This window comes from Podarcis vaucheri (assembly GCF_965113315.1).
Source record: "Podarcis vaucheri genome assembly, chromosome: 8".
Classification (NCBI taxonomy): domain Eukaryota; kingdom Metazoa; phylum Chordata; class Lepidosauria; order Squamata; family Lacertidae; genus Podarcis; species Podarcis vaucheri.
In genome coordinates this window covers 85,687,247-85,715,005 of record NC_138766.1, presented here as the reverse complement: position 1 = coordinate 85,715,005, position 27,759 = coordinate 85,687,247, and the positions used below count along the sequence as shown (strand labels likewise).

General features: G+C 42.9%; 1 protein-coding gene across 2 annotated transcripts in view; it reads right to left on the bottom strand.

Annotated features, from left to right (window-relative positions):
* KHDRBS3 (KH RNA binding domain containing, signal transduction associated 3) overlaps positions 1–27,759 on the bottom strand; it is a 110,133-nt gene that overhangs the window by 25,927 nt on the left and 56,447 nt on the right. For both annotated transcript variants that reach the window (XR_014222849.1, XM_082235843.1), the window contains exons 3-7: positions 24,859–24,975; positions 18,938–19,084; positions 15,415–15,554; positions 4,862–5,054; positions 1,829–1,911 (exon numbers count right to left, since the gene is read on the bottom strand). Coding sequence is in view for 1 of the 2 variants with exons in the window: in XM_082235843.1 (XP_082091969.1) it covers positions 1,829–1,911; positions 4,862–5,054; positions 15,415–15,554; positions 18,938–19,084; positions 24,859–24,975 (680 nt within the window). In the remaining variant the exon portion in view is untranslated. The remainder of the gene's footprint in view (positions 1–1,828; positions 1,912–4,861; positions 5,055–15,414; positions 15,555–18,937; positions 19,085–24,858; positions 24,976–27,759) is intronic.

Below are 27,759 nucleotides of genomic sequence, written 5' to 3'. Positions count from 1 at the left end.
GTCCCAAATCACCAGAGAGCAATGTAAACAAGTGCCTGGTAGTGTACAGCCTTCGAAATCTACACCAATATTGTTGTTCTCTCCTCTTTCATTGTGGCACACTGGACTGGCTTAGCACCGGCTTGTCTCATTAAACATGTGTAAATTGTTGCGGCTAATTTCCACTGAACGTTATCCCTCAACATTAAAGAGTTACGTCATCTTTCTCACTTTAGTCAATGGAGCTGAGTGACTACAGCCAGCACAAATCACAGCAGGCCCAATTTGCATTCTAATCAGCTGCCAAAAGTAATTCCTTTAGAAGTCCACTACATTGCCATGAGTTATGTTTCTGGGAATCTACTTCCTTAGGGCCAGTGAAAAGGCATACTGATAGCTAGACTGCAGGAACCCAGAATGATGCTTACTTTGCAAGCCATCCCAATCCAACCAATGTGGGATCTCCATAGCTAAGAATACATGAATGGATATTTAACAAAAGAGTCTTCCAGCTGAGTTGGACAAGAAAGCTTGCAATAAACTTCTCTGTGAAAATCCAGAGACTACCCCAAATTTAACAGCTATCCGCTAGCACAAAAGCCATGCAAGGTTGAAGATTTGTGTATAATAAGGTATCACATCTATTTACTTGGTTCACTTTCAAATAGTATAAAATTTTTGCTTTTGCTGAAAATAAACCGCATGTAGGCTGGTTTAGTTATGTAATAGGATGTCTACTACTATCACACTCCTGTCCAAAGGTGTGGTCACTACTGGTTGCGGGGATGGAGGCTTCCATCTGACATCCAGTCACCTGCACCACTGCTGCATGCCGCAACAGAGAGAGAGGGGTGAGGCAGGGACAAGCCTGACATGGGGCAAAATGCACTTGTGAGAGCTCTGAATTGGCTGAAATGGTGCATTTTCATCTTGCTGACTTCCCTGCTGCCTTGCCCCTCTTGTGTGCATCAGTGCTGTGGGCGAAAAGAGGTCAAGTGAATGCCACGCACCCTCAGCCCCCACGTGGCCATCTGCTCCTCAATATGGTCTGCTCCTATCAACCAGTGGGAGAGGTATGTTGGAAGTGGAATATTTGCTGCTGCTGCTGCACGTTACACCTAACCCTGTCAAAAATAAATGGCAATCAAGACCGTGCAGAGGTGGGCAGAATGTGACCTAGAGAGGAAGCACTTCATCTCATGAAGGTATCACAGCATCTCTTGTGTGGAAAAGGACCTAGATTCAGTTCTTCACATCTCCTGCCAAAAGGGCCAGGTAGCAGGTGACAGGGATGGACAGATCAGTTGATTTCCACTTCATTTCAGTTTTGCATGTGTTGGCATGGAAAGGGGGAACCCACAAATATTCACATTGTGTGCATCTTTCTAAAAAAATAAGGTTTTTTAAAATGCTTTCATATGCATCCCCCCAATTTAAATGTAAATGTTTTTTGAGCTTGAAATGCACCATAAAATTATGAGAACTGTGTAGTCCAGGTAACAACTGCATTCCAAACAGTGTTTAAGTGCGGGGACTGCAAATTGGATCTGTTTGCTTTAAAATGTGGACAGAATAAAATTCTCCTCCATCCGTAGCTGGTGAAGGGGAAGACCTGAAACCCTGAACAGCCACTGCCAGTGGCAGCAGACGACATTAGGCTGTGATATAGTACTGAATGGACAGTCTTGAGTGGCTTAAACAGCTGTTCCACTCCTACACCAGGGATGAATCTTCTGCCTGTTATCAAAGATGGGTATTTCAAGACTGATCACAAATCAAAACCATTTACTCCCAGAAATATATGGTGACTCATGCAACCATTCTAAATGAATTAAGCCATCTTCCTTACCTTTGTGCTGAAGTACTATAGCTGTTATCATAGGAATCGTAGCTCTGTTCATCGTATGAAGTGCCATATCCATCATCATAGTCCTGGGGAAACAATTTCAATACAAAGGCGGCATTACAATTCAAGGAACTACTACAGAACTCAAAACACCACCTATTTTTCCCCAGTCAAAATGACATCTCCAGGAATATGAATTTACTGAAGGTGTTCTGGACCTTAGTTAAATAGGCCCTGAGCACAAGTAGGTCCACAACTGGTTCTGTGTACCAAAGGAGTCTCCGGACTTCTGTTTCTTCCTTCATGCAACACGGTAAACAGATAAGTTGTTGTTGACATGAATTTCCATTCCGAGAAAAAGACAACATGAACTTGTCCGGACAAGCCAAATAGTTATTTGGCTCAACAATGGAAGGCTCTTGAACAGATAGCGGACTGCAAACTTTCTTACCATGGGCAACCGTCCTGTTTATTCTGGTGAGTAATCTGAAGACACATACTTACTGCTCTCCCTGAAAACACCTTTTAACGGAGACATTGAAGTCACTGTAGCTGATCTCAGTCAAGAGTAGTGAAGTGTTCTGCTTAATCCTTTAGAGGAAAGGGCCAAACTGAGGTGGTTATGCTAAACTTTGGGGTTGGGGATTATCAGAGGATTTACTGCAAGAACAGTAAGTAACCATCTCTATAAGAGGGTGATTTGTCTTAATGGTATTCTTGAACACAGCACCAAAACAGAATGTAAGAAACTCATCTCTCACGTTATCTTGCAACTCACAGACTCCCTTTAAATAGCAATCAAGTAGAGCTCAAGGATGCTTTCAAGTTTGCCCTTAATTAGATTTGACATCTTCCTGTTAATGTTTTCTGTGTTTGAGGTTTCAAGTGCAGCACGTTTATTCCTATTTGGCCAGTTCTGCATATAAATTGATATACTTTGATATTTTTTAAAAAATGTATTCCAGAGATATGAATCTGATGAGAAATTAGACTCACCATTGGGTTTCTGAAATGCAAAACCACCTGCAGTCCTAGAGAATTATGTCTGGTTAGGTGTATGTGTTGGAAGAATGGAGAACTGTATAATTCTGTTGCTGTGATGCCTTAGAGAAAATGAAGTGAAAATGTTTGGCTGTGTTAATACAGGTCATCTAATAGCAATGAAGCTGGAATTCTGTGTTTATGGAGTGCCACACTGGTTCCCTCCAATCCTGCTGCTGCTCTCAATAGGAAATCTCTTTCTGTTTTTAGCTGAGTTAGCGGAGTTATGGGGAAAACAGGTTTTCAGGTTCCTTAGAAAGCCTCCTGTGGGACAGCCACTTCACACCTTCCATTTTTAAACATACACTTAATGTAAAGTGTGATGGTGATAAGCAGGTGCTCAGAAATGCATTACGCCACTGTATTCAGGAAACCCAGGTTTAATGCTGCACGATGTGTGACAACAGCCCTGGAAATTGCACATAATGACTGCCTGGGCTTGCAGAAGTGAAGGGAAGCATACTTGGGCTTCTGCCACCGGGCATAGGGACCTAAGGCCACTTGAAGGGCTACTTCCCCAGTGTTGCAAGAAGAATACCATGACCAGAGGAAGGCCGGTGTGATCCCATCTGTTGGTCAGAGGAGCAGAGAACTGGCTTTCCTCTTCCCTGCTAGATGGAACACTATTTCTATGCTTGCTTTCTACTTCCTCACCCTGTTGCTTTTGCATCATGTCTATTTGACTGTGTACGTTTGGCCTTTGTGCAGCACTCAGAAAATGTTTGCCACTTTGTATGTGATAAATATAAATAGCAACCCCGCCCCCAATGTTTCTCAGCTGATGGGGAGCTATAAACAGAAGAAACCAGTCCTCCAATCAGAATATGAGGTGGTCGGCTCCTTTCTCTTATTAACTACACCTAGAATGACCCATGTTCCTGTTGCATAAATGCTCAGGTTTCTATGAGTTACCTGACCAGGTTCCCACCAACCACCGGAGAGCTGAACTGGCCTGAGCAGATATATTTGAGGACCGGAACACCATTGCTGCATTTTTTCTACTGTGTCCTTTTATATATATAGCTTTGCTACGTTGGGTCCTCATTAGCTACTGTAAAATAATCACGTTTATTATAATAATTAATCATGCTCCCTTATGAGTCAATTTACTTCTGTAAACTGCAAGTGGCTGTGCCATTTTCTAAGGGGAGCCATTCCTGGAACTGCCCACCATTTTAATTTGCCCCAAATGCAATGCCCATGCTTGTTTCCCATTCAAAAATGATGTCATGCACGGGGGGGGGGGCAAACCAAACCAAATAATGACTATAATAAACAGCTGTGCTGGGCCCCAGCAAGGAGGGTGGTAACAGGATCTGTGTGTGTCATTGTTTTGAAAAGGCTCTCTTGTGTCAGGTTATTTCCTTTATGCGTCTAAGAAAGTCTTAATTCAGCTAATAACACAGTGAGCTATATGCTCAGTCTTAATGTTCAGTCCTAACAGGTTTGTTTTCCAACAGATGTTGCTAACAGTGAGGCAGAGTGTGCCATGGGAGCACTTTGTAAAAAATGGATCTAATGAGAAACAGTTGGTTTGAGCATCGTTAATAAACATCCAAATATATTCATCGATCACCTTGACACAGTATGTTAAGGCAGGTTAGATTTATGGTATGGGGATATATCCTGAAAACGACTTCCCTGGGGAGAACAGCCATGGGCTTCCCTGAAGCATCATGCTTCCCCGGAGTCTTCTAGCAGAGTAGGTACGATATAATCACTACAATATAATCCCATAGAAAAGTTGCCCCTAACAAACTTCTTAGGGAAGTGGAACTACTAAGAGGACCCTTTCCGCTGATTGTAACATCCATGGGGGTCTGGAGGGAAAGAGGTTGTCTTTCGGATATTTGGGGCCCAAGCCAAGGAGGGCTTTAAACCTCAATGTGAGCACCTTGAATAGGGTCAGGAAATGACCCGGAGACCAGTTAGATGGACCAACGGTCTGTTTCAGTATAGGACAGCTTCCTGCAGTTTAAGGTGGGTTCCACTTACGTATTCTCCATAGGTGTCTTGTGCTGGAGGAGGAGGAAGGGGTCGGTAGCCTGCAGATGGTGGAACCCCTCTTGCTCTGGGAGTTAGAAGACCCCGGCCACGAGTGATGGGACCTCTACCAGGGGGTATTCCTCTAGGTGCGGGTGCCCCTCTTGGGATGCCTGCAGGTGGGGGTGGCACACCTCCGCGGGTTCTAAGAACAAGAGAGTAACTTATATTAAAATGGCACTTTCCAATTCTTCCCTATCATAAAACACAAAAACATTACGTAACTATCATAACCAGCCAAAGCCCCCTAAACTGGGAGCCAGCTTAAAGAACTTTTCTGGTGTTGAAATTTGAAGCAGGAAACAAGAGTAAATTCAAGACTTATTTGAAAGGAGGAGTAAATGAACGGTGCTAAGTGGGCAAGCTTGTGCCCATGTTGCAACCAAGTGAAGGTGCCACTAGGGATGTGGTAAGTAGGTCTGCTTTTAGGTAGACGATGCCTCTGTTTGAGAATTGCTCATCATCATGAAGTTCTCCTTACGCTGTTTCCAGAGACCTGGGTACATCCTGTAGGTAGGATGGGCACATTCTGGAGCTTCCTCCCCCTGTGAAATCCTACTAGCCAGTAATGAAATAAAGTAGGTCCACAAGTTATATGGAGGTTACATTCCAGGGACTGCGTCTAAAACCAAAACTGGGTAGTCAAGACTCATTGGGTTCAATGGTTGGTGGGACTGCCAAAGTCATCTTCCCCAGAACCCTGCCTCCTTTTTAATTTTTTGCCATGTGTGGAAATCTGGATGCAAGTTGAATGCACACCAGCTGAATGCACGTAAGTTATGGGCTTACTGTAGCAGCAGAGTTCCCCCTTTCCATGTCATGCATGGAACAAAAGTCACAAAGTCATTGTTTTTGGTTTTTGCACTGTGCACACACGCCCACAAATGCACACTTAGGTGTGATGTGCATGCCCACAGGGCAATTATGTATTATTTTCTGCACAAAGGTTCTTCCCACTTAGGAATTCAAAATGCAAACATATATTCGGATACAGAACACACATTCCTCCAGCAGGGAAGCCACACAAGTGGTGACCTGTGAAACTGCTCAACAAGCAAGACACGGATAGACTTAATGGCAGGGAGCCAACCTTCATGTTCTTTCCTTGTCTTCAGAGTGCTTATTCTCCCTCCCTCCCATTACAGAGCATATTCAATCACTTCCAAGTATCTGTTATGTGTTCTAATTCAAACCAGCATAATATTAAGTGTGTTTTGTGGGAGGGGGAGTTACTGGTTGGCTTGGGGGGGTATTTTATGATGTATTTTGTGTTTTTATGTTGTGAACCTCTCGGCAATCTTCGGATGAAGGTCGGTATACAAATTTAATAAATAATCGACAGCCATTATGTAAGTCAGCAAGAGGTACTCATCTGCATGACCATTTCTCCCGTTTTGACTGCTAACCTCATTTGTAAAACAGACGCAAGTGTCCAGCAGATAAATCGGCCACTTTATAATGAGATGCTGCTTGGAATTAGTATGCAAATACGCTAGTGATGGGCTCGTGAAATGTCCCCCTAATCTCAATAAGCAATCATCATCAAAACCCTTTTGGGGAGTTGAAAGCCTCCAGCTTCATCAGCCCTCAAGCATGCAACGCACATCAATATGAATACAAGATGTTTCGCAGATTTCAAATAATGTTTTATGTGTGTGCTACTTGCAACCATATGGTTCCCTCTCTTGAGCGCAATGGCACAGATGACCAAGAGTTAATTTTAATTCTAGTTTGAGATTTAAGCATTTTCACCTTTATCAAGCATGTTTCTGTAGGCGAATGTTGGAACAGTTGATCAGCAGCAGTTGCGGTTACCTTCTTTTAACTTTGACAGGTTCAAACCCCCTGAACATCATTATGACATCAGGTGAACGGCAGGTAGATGGATTGGCCTACAGAGGGGCTGAGGGAGACCCAGTTCCCTATGCTTGCATCAATCTATACAATGACATGGGCCAGAGGACTACTTTAGTAAAAGGTAAAGAGACCACCTGACCATTAGGTCCAGTCGTGGACGACTCTGGGGTTGCGGTGCTTATCTCGCTTTATTGCCCGAGGGAGCCGGCGTACAGCTTCCAGGTCATGTGGCCAGCGTGACTAAGCCGCTTCTGGCGAACCAGGGCAGTGACGGAAACACTGTTTACCTTCCCGCCAGAGTGGTACCCATTTATCTACTTGCACTTTGACGTGCTTTCGAACTGCTAGCTTGGCAGGAGCAGGGACTGAGCAATGGGAGCTCACCCCGTTGCGGGGATTCAAACCGCCGACCTTCTGATCGGCAAGTCCTAGGCTCTGTGGTTTTTAATCCACAGCGCCACCTTGAGGACTACTGTATCACAAAGGCTGCTTCTCCATGGGCAACAATCAGGTGTTAAAAATAGCATGAATGAGGATTTGAGCCTTGTGTGTGAAAATGCCCTGGTTTGCTGGTCTATAGCACACTCTATTCCTTTGCTCAGCTTCTTAGATGGCTCTAACTCTAATAGGTGAAGACAACTTGGGGAACCAATCCAATTTGTTTCAACCACTTCAGCTGATTGGATCAATTGCTGATGCCTCTTTCATTCCCCTCCTATTTTCTCCCTCCTTAACCTTTAACCAGAAAGGAAATCTGCCCTTTTTGCTTTTGGTTGTAAATAACTGCAGCACAGGAAAAAAACAACAACCCCAAACTGAACTGAACCTAAACAATTTGTCCTAATTAATATGCACATCAGCATTATCTGTTCTATTTTTATATTGTTTCCTTTGATGTTCAAATCCAACTTCCAGCTACCTGTAATCTTATATTTTGTTCAAGGTTTCTAATGCATGCTTATGCAAGTTATGATACAGCTGTTCAAGATCTCCTTTGCTTTAGATGCATTCCAGAAAGATTCACAGGGCCAGTATGGAACCTTGTCATCATTGTATTATATTCTGCAAATTCGCCTCTCTCTTCCCAAACAAACCAAACCAAGTTCCTAGATCTCACAGTGACAAAAAGAAAGATGAAGTGTACCTGGCGAAGGCTCGGGTACCTGAAGTGACATGGTCAGGATTTTGTGATACATGTAGAGCATCTGTGGCATAAATCCCCTCCTCCACATTGTAAGTTTTCTCAGACGCACCATTTTGAGGGTGGGGGAATATCTATATAGATTTAGCATGAGCTATACATCTGGTGTTCCACTGACTTGAACATTCAAGCGTTCCTTTAAGCAACAGCACTGGCCTCCAGCTGCACATACTAAAATCCTGTGACGTTAACATCTGTGATATTATCCTTTCATTCCTGTGAATGCATCAGGATTACAAAAAACAACAACAGCATCCTACCATTCATGTTATGTTCTACTTATTACTACTGATCGCTGCTTGCATAACTATCAAAACAGAGACAAACAAACTGGTACTCACGTGCGTGCGAGTGTTTGTATGTATGTGTGTATTGTGTGGACACAGAGGAAAAATCAGACAACCTCCCAAACATCTTTGAAATGGTGAAATGAGAGGGGCCCAGTTGCTGCCCCGAGGATCTTCTGGAAGGGCAGAGAGCTCCACTTCCTTGCCAACAGCTTCAGGACTGAAGTGGAGAGGCAAAAGCTCACTCATTCTTTTCGTAGTTTTAGATGTGATCACGGGGCTTTGTGCCCAGCAAAATGGAGGCAAGCGGCAGGTTACTTGTTTATGTTCACCTACCCAAACGCCCAGAACTGACTGGCTGAGAGCAGTTGGCCATACACATGGTGGGGCCCTGTTCCACTTTGAAGAAGAAAGCAGGCTGTTGTTCTCTACCACCATTATTTATCTGCAAGGGTAAAGGGTCTTCTTCATTGTTATAGACCCTGACCTAACCTTAATCTCCTGCTGCCCTCCCTCGTTTAGGTTCAAGGGACATCCAACCACAGACAAACCGCTTGACCAACATATTTTGACATCAATGTACCGTTAAAAAGGCGTTTGCAATGCTTCTGAGTGACCGTTATCATGCAGTGACGCAGCTAGAGTGTTCAACTTGCACTAGAGGCCTAATCATGCCTCCAGGTTTTTTGGAGTGCAAGTAATACAAGTCCCAGCCAACACAGCTGGCTGGAGCTGATGTGGTCCAAGGTACCAGATCAGGGTCACCTGGCCTGCAAAGGCTGCAAGTACGCATGCAGGGTGCTTCTGGCCCCACAAACTTTAAGTGAATGTTGGCGCCTTGCAAAAGTGGCTTGGGTCAATGAGAAAGCTCTCGACGCTCTCTTGAGTTTGTGACTCATTTGACGTCTCCCAAGGCTCTTGTATTGTTTTTCCTAGGTGCTCTTGGAACTTTTGTCTGCGTCCAAGTTTGCTGTCAGGGTTGCCAGGCAAGCTGTGCCCCATCTGTTCAGGGCGGTCCTTTGTTCTGAAGACTGTGTTTTCAAGAACCAAGCTGAACAACAGGATGAGGTCACAGAGCCTGAAGGAGCAGCAGCAGCAGCAACAACAAAGGTGTCTGTGAACCCCTGAAGACATGCAAATCTATCTGCTTCACATTCAAGAGCTGCTATCAGTCACTATAAACAATATTGAACTAGATGGAAGAACGGACTGACCCTCGGGCAGCTTCCTATATGCCTGCTGTTCAGGCTGGTGTGGATAAAAAGGGATTGTAAGAAACTCCAAAATGGTCTCCAAACTGGGTGAACGAAATGGTAACGTGATTCAGTGCAAGCAAGCATAAAGTGGTGTGCATTGGGATTAAAAATAAATAAATGCCCAGGTTCCTTTCTGTGATGGTTCCTGGTTTCTGGAGCTCTAAAATGGATTGATGGGACTAGGATTTGTGGGCCGCTGCCTTATAAGAATGCAAGGGAGCATGGTGATTTTATGAAGCAGCTGTCAAGTGGCCCAATACCACACTCTCTATCAATCAAATCCTCAAACTATGCCCTAGGGGCATTAGTGGGGAATAATAAAAGCGGGGGATATTTGAATGGTTCCAGAATGAGAAGCTCACATTGCCTCACGGAAGTCCAAGTAGCAAGTACATCTATTCATCATACCCAACGAAGGGTTCTGCCAAACTCAAAACACTTGCAAGTGCTGGAAAAATCCCCGTTTTAGATCTATCACCCAAGATGTTGGTCAAGGGTTCCTCAAATATGACATACTCCTCCGGGAATCTATGGTGTTTCTCACACACACACCCAACGCAGCTCCTGTGCTAATAAAACTTAGACCTATTAAAGAATTGTGTCCACCTCCATTCACATCCTCACTGCTAAAATGCGGCAAAGCTCTCCTCAATATAACAGCGCTATCTGGGAAAGCATATATAGATGTAGCCATGAACAATGAAGCCTGGACATATAACCCAAATTTCAGAATGCAACAAAAGTTGAAGAGCAATTAAAACCAATAATGGAAACTTGTGAAGAGAGATTATCTGCCACACATTTCTTACACCAAATTTAAAAGATCTTACAAATTCTAATTTGTTAAAGCACCAGAAAAATAATTAAGTTTCCTCACATACTGCCCCCCCCCGAGGTTACAAAGACAGCTGAAGTATTAAGAGAACATTTATTTTATCTAAAGGAAGGTGTGTGTTTGATGGGGAGGGAAGTATGTTTTAACATTTTGACGGCCATGTTTTAAGTCCATGTTTTCCTCAAATTTAACAAATGGAAGATACCCGCTCTCTTCGCTCTGTTGCTGGCCCTAAAATGTAGTATGACTGGATAAGGAATAGGAATATATTATGAGCATGTCAAGTTTTCTCTTAGCATTTTGGCAACGGTATTAATTTTGCTGCAAAGCACTCCTTATACCTCTCACCTCGTAAACAGCTGTTAAGCCTTTGCAAACAGGCAATACACTTTTCAAGGTGAGCATGCTATGTATGTACACACACACACACACACACACACACAAAATCAAACAAAAATCATGCACCATAATGGACACACTTATGTTCTCAGGGATTCAGTACACCTTTCACTGCCAGTTTCTAGGGATCACAAGCAAGGAAGTGCTATTGTGCTCAAAGGAATGTATTGAGTCAAACCATTGGTCCATGAGGCACAGTACTGTCTGCACTGACTGGAGACATTCCTTTTGCAAAGCAGATGCTCTACTGCTCATGGTTTTTTCATAGGCATCTGACAGACAAGGATGCTAGACTAGATGGGCATTTGATCAAACCCAGCAGAGCGCTTCCCGTCTTCTTACAGCGACAGCTAATGCGTGTGTTGCTGCTGCAAAAGGTTATGAATATGGTTGCAAATCGCGACTTGATGCCGACTACAGTTAGCGAAACTGCTTGTGTGATCATGGAAGCAAGAAGAACTACCGACGAAAGAAGAATGGAGGACGAAATTGATGGGACTATGCAGAATTAGTTAGATTAACAGGAAGGATTCAAAACCTGCGGGACCAGAGATTCTTAGAAGACTGGAATAAATATATGAACTATTTGAAAAGTAACAGTAATGAACAGATTACACTAGTAGGATTGCAAGAAGTTTTGTAAGGATGTCTATTTGAAATACTACAAGAAAGACTATGATGAGAATTATTAATGATAATTAAGAGTAACAGAGAACTTAAGAAATGCAGAATAAGTGATAAGAACGGAAAATCATCAGAGGTGTTGACGGAAGTCAAAATACTGTATAAGATAAGAAGTTATGTTGCATGACTGTTGGAAATGATATGTTAAAAAAAACCTTACATACACACACACACACACACACACACACTGCTTGTGTGATGTAATGCTAATCAACAATAAGTGTGAAACTGAAAGACGGGCAGAACATGTTGTGGGAAGAGGGCGGGGAGAGGCTTAATGGTGCTCCCGATTACGTAGCCATCATTAGGAACATTACATCTGCCAAGAGTTCTAAACAAGTTAAGCAGAGAAGTATCTTGGAGACGAGGAGTAGATATAATCAGACACACAGTGCAGAGAGAGCCCTGCATTCTCAACAGGTGTTGACAACGCTTCTAATCTCAAATGCCCAATTGCAGCCCTTCCCACTTTATTTCATCATGCAAACCTCTGCATAAACAGTGAGGCTATAGTCTGTTTCTGGGTTCTTGCTGGGAAGCTGGGATGAGGGTGGGGGTGGGGGGTAGGAAAGGGGATAGAGTTCAGCATAAGAAGTTCCAATAAAGGCAAAGCCAGGAGCTGCATGCATGGTGACTGACGTGTGTTTTGCATGATGAAATGCGTCAGGGAAAGCTGCAATCTTTCCCTGTTTCAGAGAGCCATTTCTGATTAGCAATTTAAACAGAGATGGTGTTAAAATAAAATTGGTTTTCCTTTTCCAGGAAGGCATTTTGAACACACACATGCACATATACATACGTCTGCACATACTGAATTTCAAAATTTCTTCCTCTTGCAGAAGTACATGTGCAAAAAAACCACAACCCTGCTGCATCAGGCAAAGAATCATCTGGTCTAGTCCAGCATCAACAATTTTGACAACCCTGACATTCATTTAATGAAGGAAGCCTAAATGCCTTCAACACAAGGCGTATTTGTGTATGAATAGGGTGAGCCTGTGACCTGGATTCAGGAGCTAAAGTATTAACCACCACAAAACAATGGCCAGGCTGCCCAAGTAATGCAACCAACGACCATTATCAGGGTATCCTGGCAGACAGGATTTCTGCTGTGGCCCACCCTCCTATGATGCTTGTATAATGACTTTGGGGTGGTCTTCGGCTAAGGGGGTTGGGCAATGTCCAAAGTCTTTAAACGTTCCTGCACACTTTTGTTCAGGGTCTCTCCCTCCTTGGAAGTAGGGGAGGGAACTCTGTTGCAACAGAAAAATAAACATCTTTCTTGCTTTCCAGTCTCCATCCATTTTTCTGATGGACTTAGGGGACTCAGAATCCCATGGGAGTTGGGCAGCAACCTACATCAGTAGGTTAACATTATCCCCCATGTCATAGATGGAAAGAGACACTGAGTTTCCTAAGGACATTTTAAAAAGTTTGTGGCAAAGCTAAGATTGGAACTGGGATTATTTCAGCTAAAACCTCATGTTCCAACGAGTGACGTCCACACCAGATGGGCGATACTGAATGGTAAACTAGGGCAGTCACAAAGCATGACAAGATGCTGACAGTACACCAGGAGGAGAAGTCAGACCGAAAAAGCCGGCCTGCTTTTTCAGCTTGTGAAGGAGTTGATTTAAAGAATCTGCCTATACAGAATGTTACTTTGGGCAGCCTTTTTTGGCATCGTGTGCTGTACCAATTGGCCACTTTCAAAGAAGCACGCTTAAATCAAGGGGTCTAGGCATCCCTAATTCACGGGGGGTTACAGTCCATGGAAGGGCATAAAAATGGGTCAGATGAAAGGCCTAAGTCCAGCATTCTCTTTCCTACGTGGTCAAACCAGATGTCCCTTTCTTTTGGGGTCAACAAGAACACAAGCAGAACGAGAGCATGTTCTCACTGCGGCTCCAGCAAACAATACAGTACTCAGGAGCACAATGCCTCTGATCCTGAAGGCAGCATAAAGAATCAGGAGCAGTAGCCACTAATCCCCTGATCCCCAATGAATTTCTCCAGTCCTGCTTGAAAGGGATCTAAGTTGGCAACCATAGCTATATTTTATGAGAGCGAATTTCACCCTTTATCTGTGTGCCATCTGAAGTTGTTCGAAGTATCACTGGGGGGCTTTCTCTACCTCCATTTTCTGTACATCCATATTGTGTCTTTTCCCTCTAAACTAGAGAGCCCCAAACATAGTGGCAACCTTTTGTTCTAAAAGATGTTGCTCCGGTTATTCTGGCTGCCCTTTCCTGCACGTTTTACCAGCTCTGCAGTATTCTTTTTGGAATGCAACAAGAAGAACTGGACAAACACAGGATTCCAAGTATAGTTGCCCCACAGATTTGTATACAAGCATTGTGACACTGGTAGTTTCCTTTACAACCCCTTTCTTCATAACTCCTAGCACAAAGTTTGCATTTCTCACAGCTGTTGCAACCTGGCTTGTGGCCACCACAAATCCCAAATCTCCTTCAGAGAGTCAGTCACCACCAGCCCAGACCACTTCCATAATAATAAAATAAATAATAATAAATTTTTATTTATACCCCGCCTTTCCCAGTTCAGAAAACCGGGCTCAGGGCTGCTAACAACAAATTTAAAGCACTTAATTGATGCTACAAAAAAACAACAACAACAAAACAGCATAAAATGTGGTATAAAACATGAATAACAATAAAATCAAAAATCAAAGATCAATGCATATGTGAAATCAGTAATTCCTTCCCTCTCTGCACCACTCACAAACCAATGACATTTGCAGTTTTAATCCTCATTCGCCACTTTGGATAAATCCTTTCAGAGCTCTTCCGCTCTCTTTTTGTATTTACCACCCTGAATAATTTGGGGTTATCTGCAAACATGGGCATCTCAGCGCTCATCTCTAACTCCAGATCAGAGTTTACCAAACTCAGGTCTCTCTCCAGCTGTTTTTGGACTGCAACTCCCATCATCCCTCACTTGCTGGACCAGTGGCCAGGGATGATGGGAATTGTAATCCAAAAACAGCTGGAGACCCAAGTTTGGGAAACCCTGCTCTAAATCATTTACGAACAGGAAGAGCACAGGTCCCAATGCAGATCTTTGGAAGACTCTACTTTTTACATTCCTCCATTGTGAGAACTGTCCATTCCCCCCCCCCCATCACCCCCCACAGCTGGCACTTCCTCCCAAAATTAACACACTCAAAGTGCTGGTAAAGAGGAAAACACTTTGTAGGGAAGGTATGACCCCATTCATTCCATGCTTTTTTCTAGTATATATAAACCAGCAAACCTGGTTTCTTTCTGCAAAAGCCTTACAGAGAGGCTGTAGAGTCGCACAGATAATGGTTTCACGCATGTGGCTAAACGTGTAGGGCAGGGGCAGGCAACCTCGTGTCTTCCAAGAGTTTTTGGATGATGCGAATTTAGGAAGATCCCCATGTTGGTTACCACTGACTTTTTTTTTAAGACAATTTTTAATTGTTTCTTTAAACAAATACAATTACAAAAACTGATGACTTATGGTTCCAGTTACAGATAGGTAGCCGTGTTGGTCTGCCATAGTCAAAATAAAGAAATTCCTTAAGCACCTTAAAGACCAACTAAGTTAGTTCTTGGTATGAGCTTTCGTGTGCATGCACACTTCTTCAGATACACTGAAACAGAAGTTGCCAGATCCTTCTATATAGTGAGAAGGTGGGGAGGGGTATTACTCAGAAGGGTGGTGGGAATGGGAGATTGGCAGGTAGCTGAGATGAGCCTGTTGACGAATTTCTTTATTTTGATGACTTATGGGTTTACCTGGGTTCAAGCCTGCATCTACCCCAAACACACCAAGTGGCAATGCATTAAAGACAAGGTCACACAGCCACAGTTCCCCATCTGCAAGAATATAAATATGCCTGGAAGTGTGGCTTGAGTGAGTGGCATGAGGAGACTTGAAAAATGGAGCTGCTTAAGCATTTCTGCAGAAGCAAAAAGGTGCAGAAATTAAACACCCGCTACCTTGCCAATGCTGGAGCTGGCACTCCCCGTGCCCGCAAAGGAGGCTTTCCGCGAGCTACTGGAACGTCTGCGTTTTCTGAGCCACCATTCAAATAAGTTAATTCCTGTAATTGTGCCTGTCTGATTTCATCATTGTAGTCCTAGACAGGAAAGAAGAAATATGGTATTTAGTCATGTCTGCAGATACTTATACCACATACCTAAGACATTTTAGATTTGTTCCTGCTACAAATTTTCCATACACAGTCTTAAAGACAGGGGCACAGGACTGGCACATACTTACTTTTACTGAGCTGATTTAATGGGAAAGTTTGAAATACATTCCTCGTGGGATGCAAGAAGTCACTTAAATTATTTTATCTCTGGCCTTATTAAACTGATGCCAAGATTGAGACGCACTATCTTCTCTTGAATCTTGGTCAGGGAGCTGAGGCAAGTGTCAAGAACATAAGAAATGTCTTGATGAATCAAATCAAAGTCTATCCAGCACAACATTGTATTTTCTACATGCCTTTGAGAATTCACAGGCAAGGTGTGACAGAGACAGGTTTCTCCTTTTTTGCAGAAGTGGTTAAACCACAGAGCCTAGGACTTGCCGATCAGAAGGTCGGCGGTTCGAATCCCCGCGATGGGGTGAGCTCCCATTGCTCGGTCCCTGCTCCTGCCAACCTAGCAGTTCAAAAGCACGTCAAAGTGCAAGTAGATAAATAGGTACCGCTCCGGTGGGAAGGTAAACGGCATTTCCATGTGCTGCTCTGGTTTGCCAGAAGTGGCTTAGTCATGCTGGCCACATGACCCGGAAGCTGTACGTTGGCTCCCTTGGCCAGTAAAGCGAGATGAGCGCCGCAACCCCTGAGTCGGCCACGACTGGACCTAATGATCAGGGGCCCCCTTTACCCTTTTACTGCTTCTAGCAATGGATTGATTTTCCAATTACTTGTCATCATCAATTGCTATTGATGGAATCGTTAATTCCAATACCCCTACACACAAACACCCCCCCAAGAAAAAATACCCTTGTATGAGGAAAAGCACAGTTATGTCAACAGAATCTGGAACCCTCATGAATCTATGGGTTTGACATAATGTCTATGCATCAACGGATTTACAAATTAAACATGCACATATGCAGACCAAGTTAAAAGAAGTCCCAAAGTGTAGCACAAATCTACACCAAAGAAGATATAATATGGTATTAGTCATGTTTAGCATAAGCTTAAATATTATTATTATTACTACTACTACTATTATTATTATCACTATAACTATTTCTAGATGGATAACCTGCCCGAATTCCTTACTCATATTCCTCTGAACTGTCAGTTTGAGAGTGGTTTGACTTTAAAATACCCAATTCTCAAAAGATTCCCAGCCGGGAGCTCTAAGTCATAAATAAGATTCTGGCAGTAAACTTCCCTACTCTCCACAGAGTTCCCTTTTCAAAGAGTATTACAAAACCCAAAACAAAGTTATTTCATAGTTCACAGGATTCCTCTCAACCGTATGGAGGACTTCAAAGCAATGAGCACTCCTCCATGTTCAAAGAGGACACACTCTTCCTTGCCCGGGACACACAAAAAAAGATAAGCGAGCTAATGTTAGCACTTCAGAGTTCAATTTCTATTCCAGGGGATTCTATAATTGAGTTAGATAGCGCTGTGTGAAGGAGTAACAGGGATGACAGAGTCCAATATAGCTCCTTTCATCTTACTCCAAACCTTGCTCTGTGTGGGTTTCCTTTCCCACTGAAGAGATTTATTCAGAATGCTAGTAATCCTGGCAGAATTTAGGGTTTTAAACAGTTCATTAACCAAACAACTGGAACAGACTGGATTTTTTCCCTTCTTCTTAAAACAAATGTCTTCTAAGACTATTGGGTGAAGCTGAGAGAGAAGGCAATGCAGAGATCTAAAATAATCTCCCAAGTTTCCTATGTATGGCTGCATACACATTGTTTACTGTGCATTTTTAAATAAAAAATGAGCAAACGCAGGTCTGTGCGAACCTCCTCTTTACATGCTACCAAATGGAATATCTGAACTGCAGCTGAAGGTTCTACACAGATAATTACCAGAAATTCTAGTGATGGGTTCACGACCTAACACAAATCTCCTATGAACAACTTCATCAGCGCATCCTAGTCTAATAATAATTTAAAAAACAAAACAAAAGCATTTTCACACCTTCAATACAGTAGTCACTGAATGCATTGGAGGAGGGATTATAATTGTGCCAATCCCATCATAAGCTCTTAGCTATGTTCACCAGGTGTTAAAATGGCTCGAAGTAGACACTCATATATCACAGACGCAAACCACAACAACACACTAATTGCATTAATACAACACCAAGTACTGAAGCACAGCTATTGCTTGCCAAAATATACTGATGCACGCATGTTGGCTATTAATAAGCATTGCCCAATAGTACCTAGGAGTATGAATTTTAAAGGGGAACAAAGCTCTTAAGGATGCCACATAACAAATACCCAATGCGCAAAATTTCTGTGAATTTTCTTTAAGTTGAGGCTTGGGGCTACAGCTAGTCCATGTTTGGTAGCAGGTTTGCTCAGGTTCATTAAAAAAGTTCTAGTCTGCTTTACATCATTTTAATGTATTTTTAGTATTTTGTTGAGAACAGCCAAGAGTAGCTGGGGAAACCCACCCAGATGGGTGGGGTATAAATAATAAAATTATTTATTATTATTATTAGCATCATCATCATGACAGCTTACAGGAACTTCCTAATGAAAAACTGGTTAACCTATCCATCATTTCAAAATCAGAAAGACAAAGTCTGGTAAAACAGAAATCCTATTCCAACAAAGTGGGTAGCTCCAACAAGACTAAGTCTGGCAGGAAACACTACTAAATAGCAAATAAATTTCTTATCTGGAAGCTGACGCATTGATGCTAAGGTCCTGGTGCAAGCTTTGTATGAGCAGGAAATTCCACCCAATTATTAACCAAAATCCACGGAACCCACACTCGTATGTTCCATCATTGAACAGACAGGGACATAGATGGAGCACTGTGACACATAGATGCTAAGTCCCCCAAAACTACAATGGGATGAGGCACAATGTCTACTGAAAAGAAAACAGTAGCACGTGCAGAAATTTCAAGGGATGCTTTTGATTTTGCACAGGGCAGTATCTTCTACTCTTAAGTCTTCCATGATGGCAGAACAGCTCTAATATGTTTCTAGCCATGAGCAGATGGTGCACAACACACATGCCTGAATTCTTCCTGGCGACAGCTTAGGGCTTTGTAGGTTTGGTGGGGGAAACATTGTTATGCTATTGTAATGGAAGGAAATCACGTCTCTACCAGGAGTGTCTAGCGGAAATACGACGTCCAAGATGTTCACCAAAGTTTTGGCCAAGGGAGTCCTTCAAATTGAAATTTACATTCTAACCAGAAAATTTTATGGGGTGGGTTGGGGAGGAAAAATTCATGAAAGCTAAGGTGATTCTTCATGTGCAGTAAATATTGACATGAAAGAGGTTCCAATATGTACTAACAGGGATGAGGAACTTCTTGATTTCTTCCAACGCATGCCCCATTCTGGCATATGCTTCTGCGGGTGGGGCAAACACTTCAATTAACACATGCAGGTCATCGTTTAGGTGGAAGTATTTTGCTTCTCCGCTTTTTCTCAACTCTTCTTCCTGGGAATACAGAAAAGTTACATATAAACTCATCGTATGGGGGAAAGAAAGCAAAAAGAGAGCAAACCTTTCATTAATGGTTTCCATTTTCAAGACAGTTCATTTTTTATTTATTGTAAACGTACAACCGAAACGAGGCTGGAAATAAATTTACAGTATGGATTGGCACCTTATGGTTGAATCAAAGGATTGTTCCTAGGCCTGTCAATGATCTGTTTTATTCAAGACAAAGGGAAAGGCACATGTGAAAAACTATTTTCTAAAACATTTGAGACCTCTTGTCAGTACAGACTATACTAAGCTACATGGTCCAGTGGTCTGACTTGGTATAAGGCAGTTTATTTTGTTCTTAACAAGACTAGCAAGTGTGGAAATTCGATTTTGTCCTAACACAACAACTATCAGAAGAGGCATTTCAACACTACAGTTTATCTACCGCATTAATTGTTGTATGACTCGTCTAATTCAGTTCTGCATTGACTGTTTGAAGTCTGTCTATCACCGTACACGGTCACACATTATACATTACAGTGCATGCATCTGCATGACTGATGCAACCAAACACACATGTCTTACCCTAAATATGTACATCTAGTAGGAACCACAGTCAAGACACTCTAATCCACAATATGTGAAGCAAGTAGCTTCAGCTAATCTTTCAGATCAAGTCCAATGCGGTGAGTCTACATTGACTTTCGACCAACATGCAGCAGACATTAGAAAATAAATATCGAGCAACCTCCTTGATCTCTAAAGCAAAACAACAGGTCCCGAACAAGCGGAGTCCTGCATTTATTTGCTCAAGCTGGCCAATGAAAATCATTAATGAGTATACATTGAACTACTGTATCTATTACTTCAACTGTGGGTTTCCCTACCTCCAAGCAGTTTTCTTGGAAAGTAACTATTTGACAAGGTGGAAGGCTTTGATTAAATACAAGGACAATGGGTCAGTGTGAGGATTCCCTTGTTTGGGAAGTATATTAACTGCTTACAATCCAGCTCAATGAGAAAAAACAACAACAACATTAGACTAACTTTGCCAACTTGGTACCCTCCCAATGTTCTGGACTGCAATGCCAATCAGCCGCAGTCAGCATGGTTGCGCTGGCTACAGCTGATGGCAGTTGTAGCCCAAAGCTTCAGAAGGAGCACGGGGTTAGCGAAAGCCAACTTAAATTATGTGCATATGTGAGTTACTGGATTTTTCTAAAGCTGTATTGTTTGTTTTTCCCCATATTAATGCAAGCTGACTTATGAAGGCCTCCTCTAGTCTAAATCAATGATGGATAAGTTGTGGCCCTCAAGAAAGCTGCTGGCATTCCAGTCCTAGCCAGCATGGCAAATAATCAGAGGTGATGGAAGATGTAGGTCACCTCCATTTGGAGGGGTATAGCTTATTGGCCATCCCAGCTCTGAAAGGTAGCGGGTGGTACATAAAACAAAACAAGAACAACAAATGGAATCAATACACTCCAGAAGCAACCAAGGATTAGGGTTTAGACCAGCAGTTCTCAACCTGTGGGTCCCCAGATGTTGTTGGACTACAACTCCCATACAATACAAGGTATGGTCATCACTTCCATGTCATATGTGCAAAACCCCTAAGGCATTGAAAAACAATAGTAGATTAAAGTCATCCAACCCCAATAAGTGATCAGACATGGACTCTCTCTCACTGTGTAGAATTAAAGGAAAATTTGTATCCTGGAAAAGAAATCCACGCCTCTCAATGCGCTCGGCCAGCCATTAACCCTTCATCACACACCTCTAGAAGTATGTTAGATGGTAGCCAACCACATGCTGAACCAATAAAATTAAGACTATATTTTGTTTTGATGGAAGCTTCCTAGAAAAGAAGTACAGTATTTTTAATTTACTCAATTTAATTTACTCAACCCAAAAAGAAAATTTTAAATTACTCAACCCAATCTATACTTTATACACACACACACACACACACACACACACACACACACTCTACTTTTAACACCAGTAATTCTGTTTTTCTTGAAATCAGAAATGGAACTTAAACGGTATTTCTCTTCTGCCCTGCTGCTGCCCAATAAAGTTGCCAACCAGCCAAGCATCTTACTCTTCTGGCAGTTCAACTAGAATGAAATACAGGCTTTACCACCCAAGACAAGATTGCAACACACTTCACCCATGACCTGTCAGGTTGTATCTTGGCTCTGCTGCTAACCTGCCAGACTCTACCCGCTGATCCACGAGGTTCTGCCCTCTGCTTCATCCACAAGGAGCAGAGCTTAAAAAAACAGAAGCTGGCAGCTCTAGGGAAGTATTTTTCCTATTTTCCTCCTGGGCTGCCGATGACTCCCCACCCAGCGGCTTTCATTCTGCTCCAACTTTTTTCTTCCGCTTTCCATTTTGCCAAGTACTTTACTTCCGCTCTGCTTCATCTTTTTTGACTCTGTTGCTTGGCAACGGAGATGTACAGATGCTTTGTAGATGCCCCTGAGCCTCAGAATCCATACTGGTTAAGCAAAAGGTGAACCATGGAGAACTGAAAGGGTGGTGACGGCAAGATTAAGTCTGTTAGGGTCCCTATGTCCCTGTCTGTTCCACACTTTTACGCAAGGGAAGAGAGGCAAAATAAGCAAACTCAGAACGAGGGGGGGAAATGCTCCCGTGGTCCTAGAAATCACTATCAGATAACTGCAGTTAGATGGGCTGGTCCATCTTTTTACAATCTCTTGCTGCACCCATGGGTCAGAACAGTGTTTCCCAAACTTGGATCTCCAGCTGTTTTTGGACTACAACTCCCATCATCCCTAGCTAGCAAGACCAGTGGTCATGGATGATGGGAATTGTAGTCCAAAAGCAGCTGGAGACCCAAGTTTGGGAAACACTGGGTCAGAACAAGGTAAGGCAACAATAGTGTTTATTTCTTTACTGGGAATGGCGTAACATACTGCCTGTAGATTTTTCATTTCAACACCAACAAAAATGGATGTAGATTTTAAGAAAGAGAGAAGTGGGAAACGGGTCATGAGCACTGTTTCAGAGTGGGGTCAAGGCTGGCAGCCCCGTACATAAAACCATGTACAACTCCAGACATACTAAGCAGAGCATATTTCACTATGCGCTGTGGCTCTCCAACTTACAAAGAAATGGCATGTTTGTCTGTGCCATGTTAAGGTATCATAACAGTAACCCTTGTTCTATTTAGCAAGTGTTAAAAATACTCTTGAGCTGGCATCTTTCACTTTGAATAGGTCCACAAATAGAAGTTTTGACTGACTGACTTTTAAAAAGCTCTTGTGTTTGCTCTCGGTGTGTCGTAATTATGAGTTACTTAGAAATGACAATCAGCACCAGCTTATTGCCACTAATCTTTTTGTTGTAAAATTTAGAGCATTCAGGCTGCCTAAATTGGATGGAAAAGCAAAGCAATCTGATTAGTTGATTAGCAAATTCAGAGCAGGGGGAATTAACACGCCATAATTAGCTGTCTGAAACTTGTCAAAGCTGGTAATAAAAGGAACAGCAAAACATATATAAATGAAAGCCTCCCTCAATATTACCCCCCCTTTTTTTTGGCTGCTCCCCACTCCTGTTTATAGCATAAAGTTGGAAAGTCTTAATATTTGTATTCAACAGTTTTAGCAGCAGGTTGTCTTGCTTGCATATAATGACGTAAGCTTTTGAAAGATGAAGATAATTCTTTGCTTATGAGTAATTTAAGGACGTCCGGAGGCAGAAGGGGTAAGGCCAGCAAGAAGAAATTTAAAATTGAGAAATCTAAGGCAGCTATCACAAAATCCTTCTTAACGGTGAGATCTGTTAGACTCTAATAATCTCCCTTGGGAAGCTGTACAAGCTCCGATCTCCTGAATAATTTAAGGCTAAACAAAGCAGTGGAAAAAGATAAGTCTAGTGAACGATCCTGCATGTCCCAATATTATCTGAAAGCAGCACTCAGAATTCAAAACAAAACTGCACATTAAAAAGATAATAAAGTCGTGGTAATGTGCATAGGCCAAGTAAATTGAAAAAAAGAGTGGTTTTGTTTGTTTGTTTTCTGCAAAGACACTTGGCTTATTCATATGAAGGATAAGCATAACAATCGCTGAAAAGCATTGTATTTGAAATGTCCAGCCAATGAAGTGGGATTTAGACATCCGGTTCTATAATTGTGGCAAACCAGTAATAGATACAAGAGAGAACTTTCCAAACATCGTTCCACTCGGGATTTTCAACCAATCCAACGGGGAGCTCTTCCATGAGAAGCAAATGAGTAGTAGGACTTAACACGATCGAGAGCTTAAGACACTCTCACACTCTAATAATCATAATGGCAATTCACTATTCAGTGGTAACCTCGGGTTACAGACTCCGCTAACCCGGAAGTAGAACCTCGGGGTAAGAACTTTGCTTCAGGATGAGAACAGAAATCGTGTGGTGGCAGTGGGAGGCCCCCATTAGCTGAAGTGGTACCTCAGGTTAAGAAGAGATTCAGGTTAAGAAAGGACCTCCAGAATGAATTTTCTTAACCCGAGGTACCACTGTACTTCTGATATATACTTCTGCGCGCACAGAGCCTCTACAATTTGAATCAGTGCAGAATTCAAGCACATAGTATGGACACTAACAAGGCAGATCTCAGAAGGCATTGAACAATTATTCAAATTAAGCAAACTTGTATAGATGGTGCATAATTTCACTCCTGGTTGCAGACTGCAAGCCTGATAAGCCACTCTTAAGATCCCTTTTGGCTGAAGGGTGGGGTGTAAATGCTTTCAACACACCTGAGAGTGTCTTAGAACAATCACAAGAAATCAAGAACGCCCATTTTATGGTACAAAATGGTAGTGGGTGGGTGAGATTGAGATTGATAGGTTCCTAATGAACAGAGTGGATGATATAGGAACACAGCAAGCTGCCTTATACAGAGTCAGAGCACTGATCCATCCAGCTAGCAGCTCCCCGAGGTTTTAGACAGAGGACAGTCCCACTTCTACTTTGGAGATGCTGGGGACTGAACCTGGGACCACATGCATATGGAAATGTTGCTCTACTATTAAGCTATAGCCCTTCTCCTACTAACACTTTCTGCTACGGAATAGTAGTGGTTTTTTCACATCCGCTGGACACCTGTATTTTGCTACAAGCTCTAGCTCTGGATTTCTTGAACTGTGCAGGGGGGCTGGACTAGAACGGCCTCCGTGGACCCTCCAACTCTTATCCCCAATACTCCACGGAATAAACTTACGGGCCTCCTCACTCCTGGATACAGTAAGGAGTAATGTGCCTCATTCTGAAAGTAACAGCCTTACATTTCCTCTCTTCCAACCCCACTCACTCCCTTGGTAAAGCTCGCTAATACAACGTGTGCGATGTGGCATCACTGCAATGCAACTGTCTCCACCCCTTTGCAAGTGGCAGACCTCGAAGTGGAGTAGACAGGGAAGCATGCAGCACAGTGACATCACATCACCCACTTCATTGCTAGATGTGATCAGGTAAAGAGGGCGGCTGCTGGTTTCAGAGACCACCATGAGCCTGCCATTATACTCCAGCAATACAGCTGCCTGCATCCATAAAGAAGGTATTGCCACAGGGGATTTCCTCTGAAGTGAGGAATATATACCATAGACGAAGGACCAGCATGTAGGCAGAACTCAAGAGAAGGGTTATAATATACACCTTGATTTGTGTTTGCTTTGAATCTCCCCAGACTATACTAGAAACAGTGAAGAAAGGCACACACAGCAGTACAGCACACACTAATGATCTTCAGCTAGCAATTTTACCTTTGCCTTGTCCCTCATGGATCCTTTTCCCAATATTGACATTTTTGTCAATGTCTCTTCTTGCAAGCGCTTCAGAGAATTGCCACGTGGGCCCAAAAGTTTCCCCACAAAGTTGAACTGAAAGACAAAATAAGCAACAACAAAAAAGGCAATAAAAAACTACCCACAGTGCTGAGGAGCTGTAAGAGTGACTTAAGATTCATGCCAGGTATGAAAAATGTTGCTGAAAACAGCATTTGGCTGTTTCTGCAAAATAAAGAAGGGTATTGGGTTGTAAATTTTAGAGCCACTGGAAAAAGAGAAAAGGGGAGGGAGGAACAAGACACAGAAAACAAAGCTACCATCATTTCTGTGGTTATTCCACACTGAGCAGCAACTGCGTTAAAAAGTTTTGGGAGAGGAGAAGACTGCATAAGAGTACAGTTGACACAGGCAAGAAGAAGAAAAATGCAGGAACGTAAAAGCAGCAGCATCCATACAAGACCACAGCCCCCAATCCAGACAGCATTAGTCAATTCACACCCCTTTGCTTCGTGGATTTCTATGGAAGTTGGACAGACATAGTCTTGGGGTCATGAGAACTGGGATCATGAGAACTGGTGAGCTGGAACATGCAGGGCTGCTGATACAGCTCACAGGTGGGCTTTGCTTTTGCAAGCTGCCTCCAGCTGATGTGGGAAAGTTCCATGAGCTCCCTTCTACTTGTGGTTAAGGTTCCAAACCATGATGTTCTTCTCCAGCTGTGCGAACCCGGCTTCCTTCCAGCTTTGAACTTTGGCAAACGTACGAAGCAGTAAACTTAAAACTGGCTCAGCAGTCAGCCTTGCTCCTACGCTCATTCCTTAAGTGTGAAAGCAACACTGCGGCTATCAAGTGCGTCTGCATTTGTTTGGCAAAACAATGTGTGCATTTCTGTTCTTACATTTTTAAATTAAGCACATTTGTGAAGCTTCTCTAGGGACCGGAAGGAGCTGTGGGAGGAACAGGCTGTGGGTCAGTATCTCAGGTCACAGTCAGAGGTAAACTGATTCTCCTCATTAGACGTGAGAAGAACACACCCTCTGCTTCTCTCTCCTTGCTTTCCCCCCAGGGAGGGGAAATGAGACAGACAGGAGTCCTATTTACATGTTTTATTCCTGTCATTCAGCAGTACATAGAAAACGTGACTGCACCCTTCAAACTCCATCAGAAGAGTCACAGCTCCACCCCTGCACTTCCAGTAGAGGTCAGATGACACTCTGAGCTAACATCCGGTGCTCAGTACAGAGAATAGACTCCTCCTTTTGCCAACAGTACAGTTGCAAACCACAACATCCTGTTTTGCATTCCAGCCATCTGGAGCTGGCTTTTGCATTGCTGCTTTTATCCAACAGGCACCACAGTGTGAACCAAGAAATACCTTTCACAGAAGGCTCTTCCTCCTTCCATGGGAAGCTTGCAGAACAGTTTTTAAGAGTTCACATTGGGGCTGAAGTACCTGTGTTTACAGCAGCCCCAAACAGCCTCGATTACCCTCGAACTAGTGTGCTAAGTTTAAGGAGATTGGAATTGAATGGAAGCTGCAGCACTCGTTCCAACCCATTCTGCCACATGACATTTCCCCACTAAATCGATGCACACATGCTCACTGTGAACTGCAGCAGTGCTAAGCGTGATTCAAAAATGCCCAACTCAGGGTGGGTACATGTGTGCATGCTCAAAACACAAAAGCATGAAACTTTGGAGGTTGGTGCCATCACTATAAGGAAGCAATCTTAACCACAGCCCTCCCTGCTTCCTTCCCTTAAGCTTGTTAAAGGTTAGCACATAACTTGACCACGAAGGGGACCAGGGTAACTTTTGTGTTAGTCCCTCACTCCTTTGTCACCGGCAAGAAATCCAGCCCTGAAACTTCTTAACAACTGATACAGGATTAGCACTAGCCTCTTCAAATTGTTCCCCACATCCAAGCAGCTTCTGGAAGCGCTCCATCAGGTTTAAAAGATTAGGAGATATCTTGCAATGAAGCTACTCTGCCGTTTTGTACACCAAGCCTTTAAGAGTGACTGATTGAGTTCAACTCCTTTCAATATCTGAGTAGATTGGAAGAGGAAAAGCCTCTGTGGATAATAGAAGTCAGTAAAGAGATCTCTGCAGATACTATACACTTAATCCCTGGAGGCTTCCTAGAGGAAGCGGGCTCAAAAAGGCTAGCACCGACAGAGCTCTGCTCTCTTAACACATCAGGCCAATTTAGGCATGCAAAATTAAAGGGAAACGTCCCTTAACTGCAGACACAGGCAATGGTTGGTAGCAACATTAACTGGTAACCAAATTACCGTGGAAAGAACATTATTAAAATGGGAGGTCATCTCTGTCAAGACAAGTATCAACCAGTTTATACTGCGTTGCACTTGCAGTGCATAAGCCTCTGACACAGGGTGGTTGAGATGGTGTGGTATCTGCCCACCTTACCTCCTCTCGTAATCCAAATAAGGTAACAGACAAGTACATGATCTTCACACTGGTTGACTTTCCCCACCAAACTGAGAATATTTTAAACCATCCTTCAAGACAAGACCGTGAAAATATATACCCATCTGGGAGTAAACAGTCTGAAACAGGCTCAAAATGTATTGAAGAAAAAGGAGTCTCCAACATATAGAAAGACAAGTCTTGATGAATAGGAATTTGCATAGTTTCCGCAAAGGTCAACGCCATCTCACCAACATTTTAAGAGTTGTTTTTGGAAGGATGGGTTGTTTTGCTGTTTTGCTTTTCAGAGTATCAAAAAGCATTTGGATAGTGGTGACCTGGTAGACACTATATACTTGGACTTTGAAAGAAGTAGTTCAGAAAGTCCGTCACTCAAAATGATAACGAAAGAAGAGGACGTATCCTTTTGTGTATTAGTAACTGGTT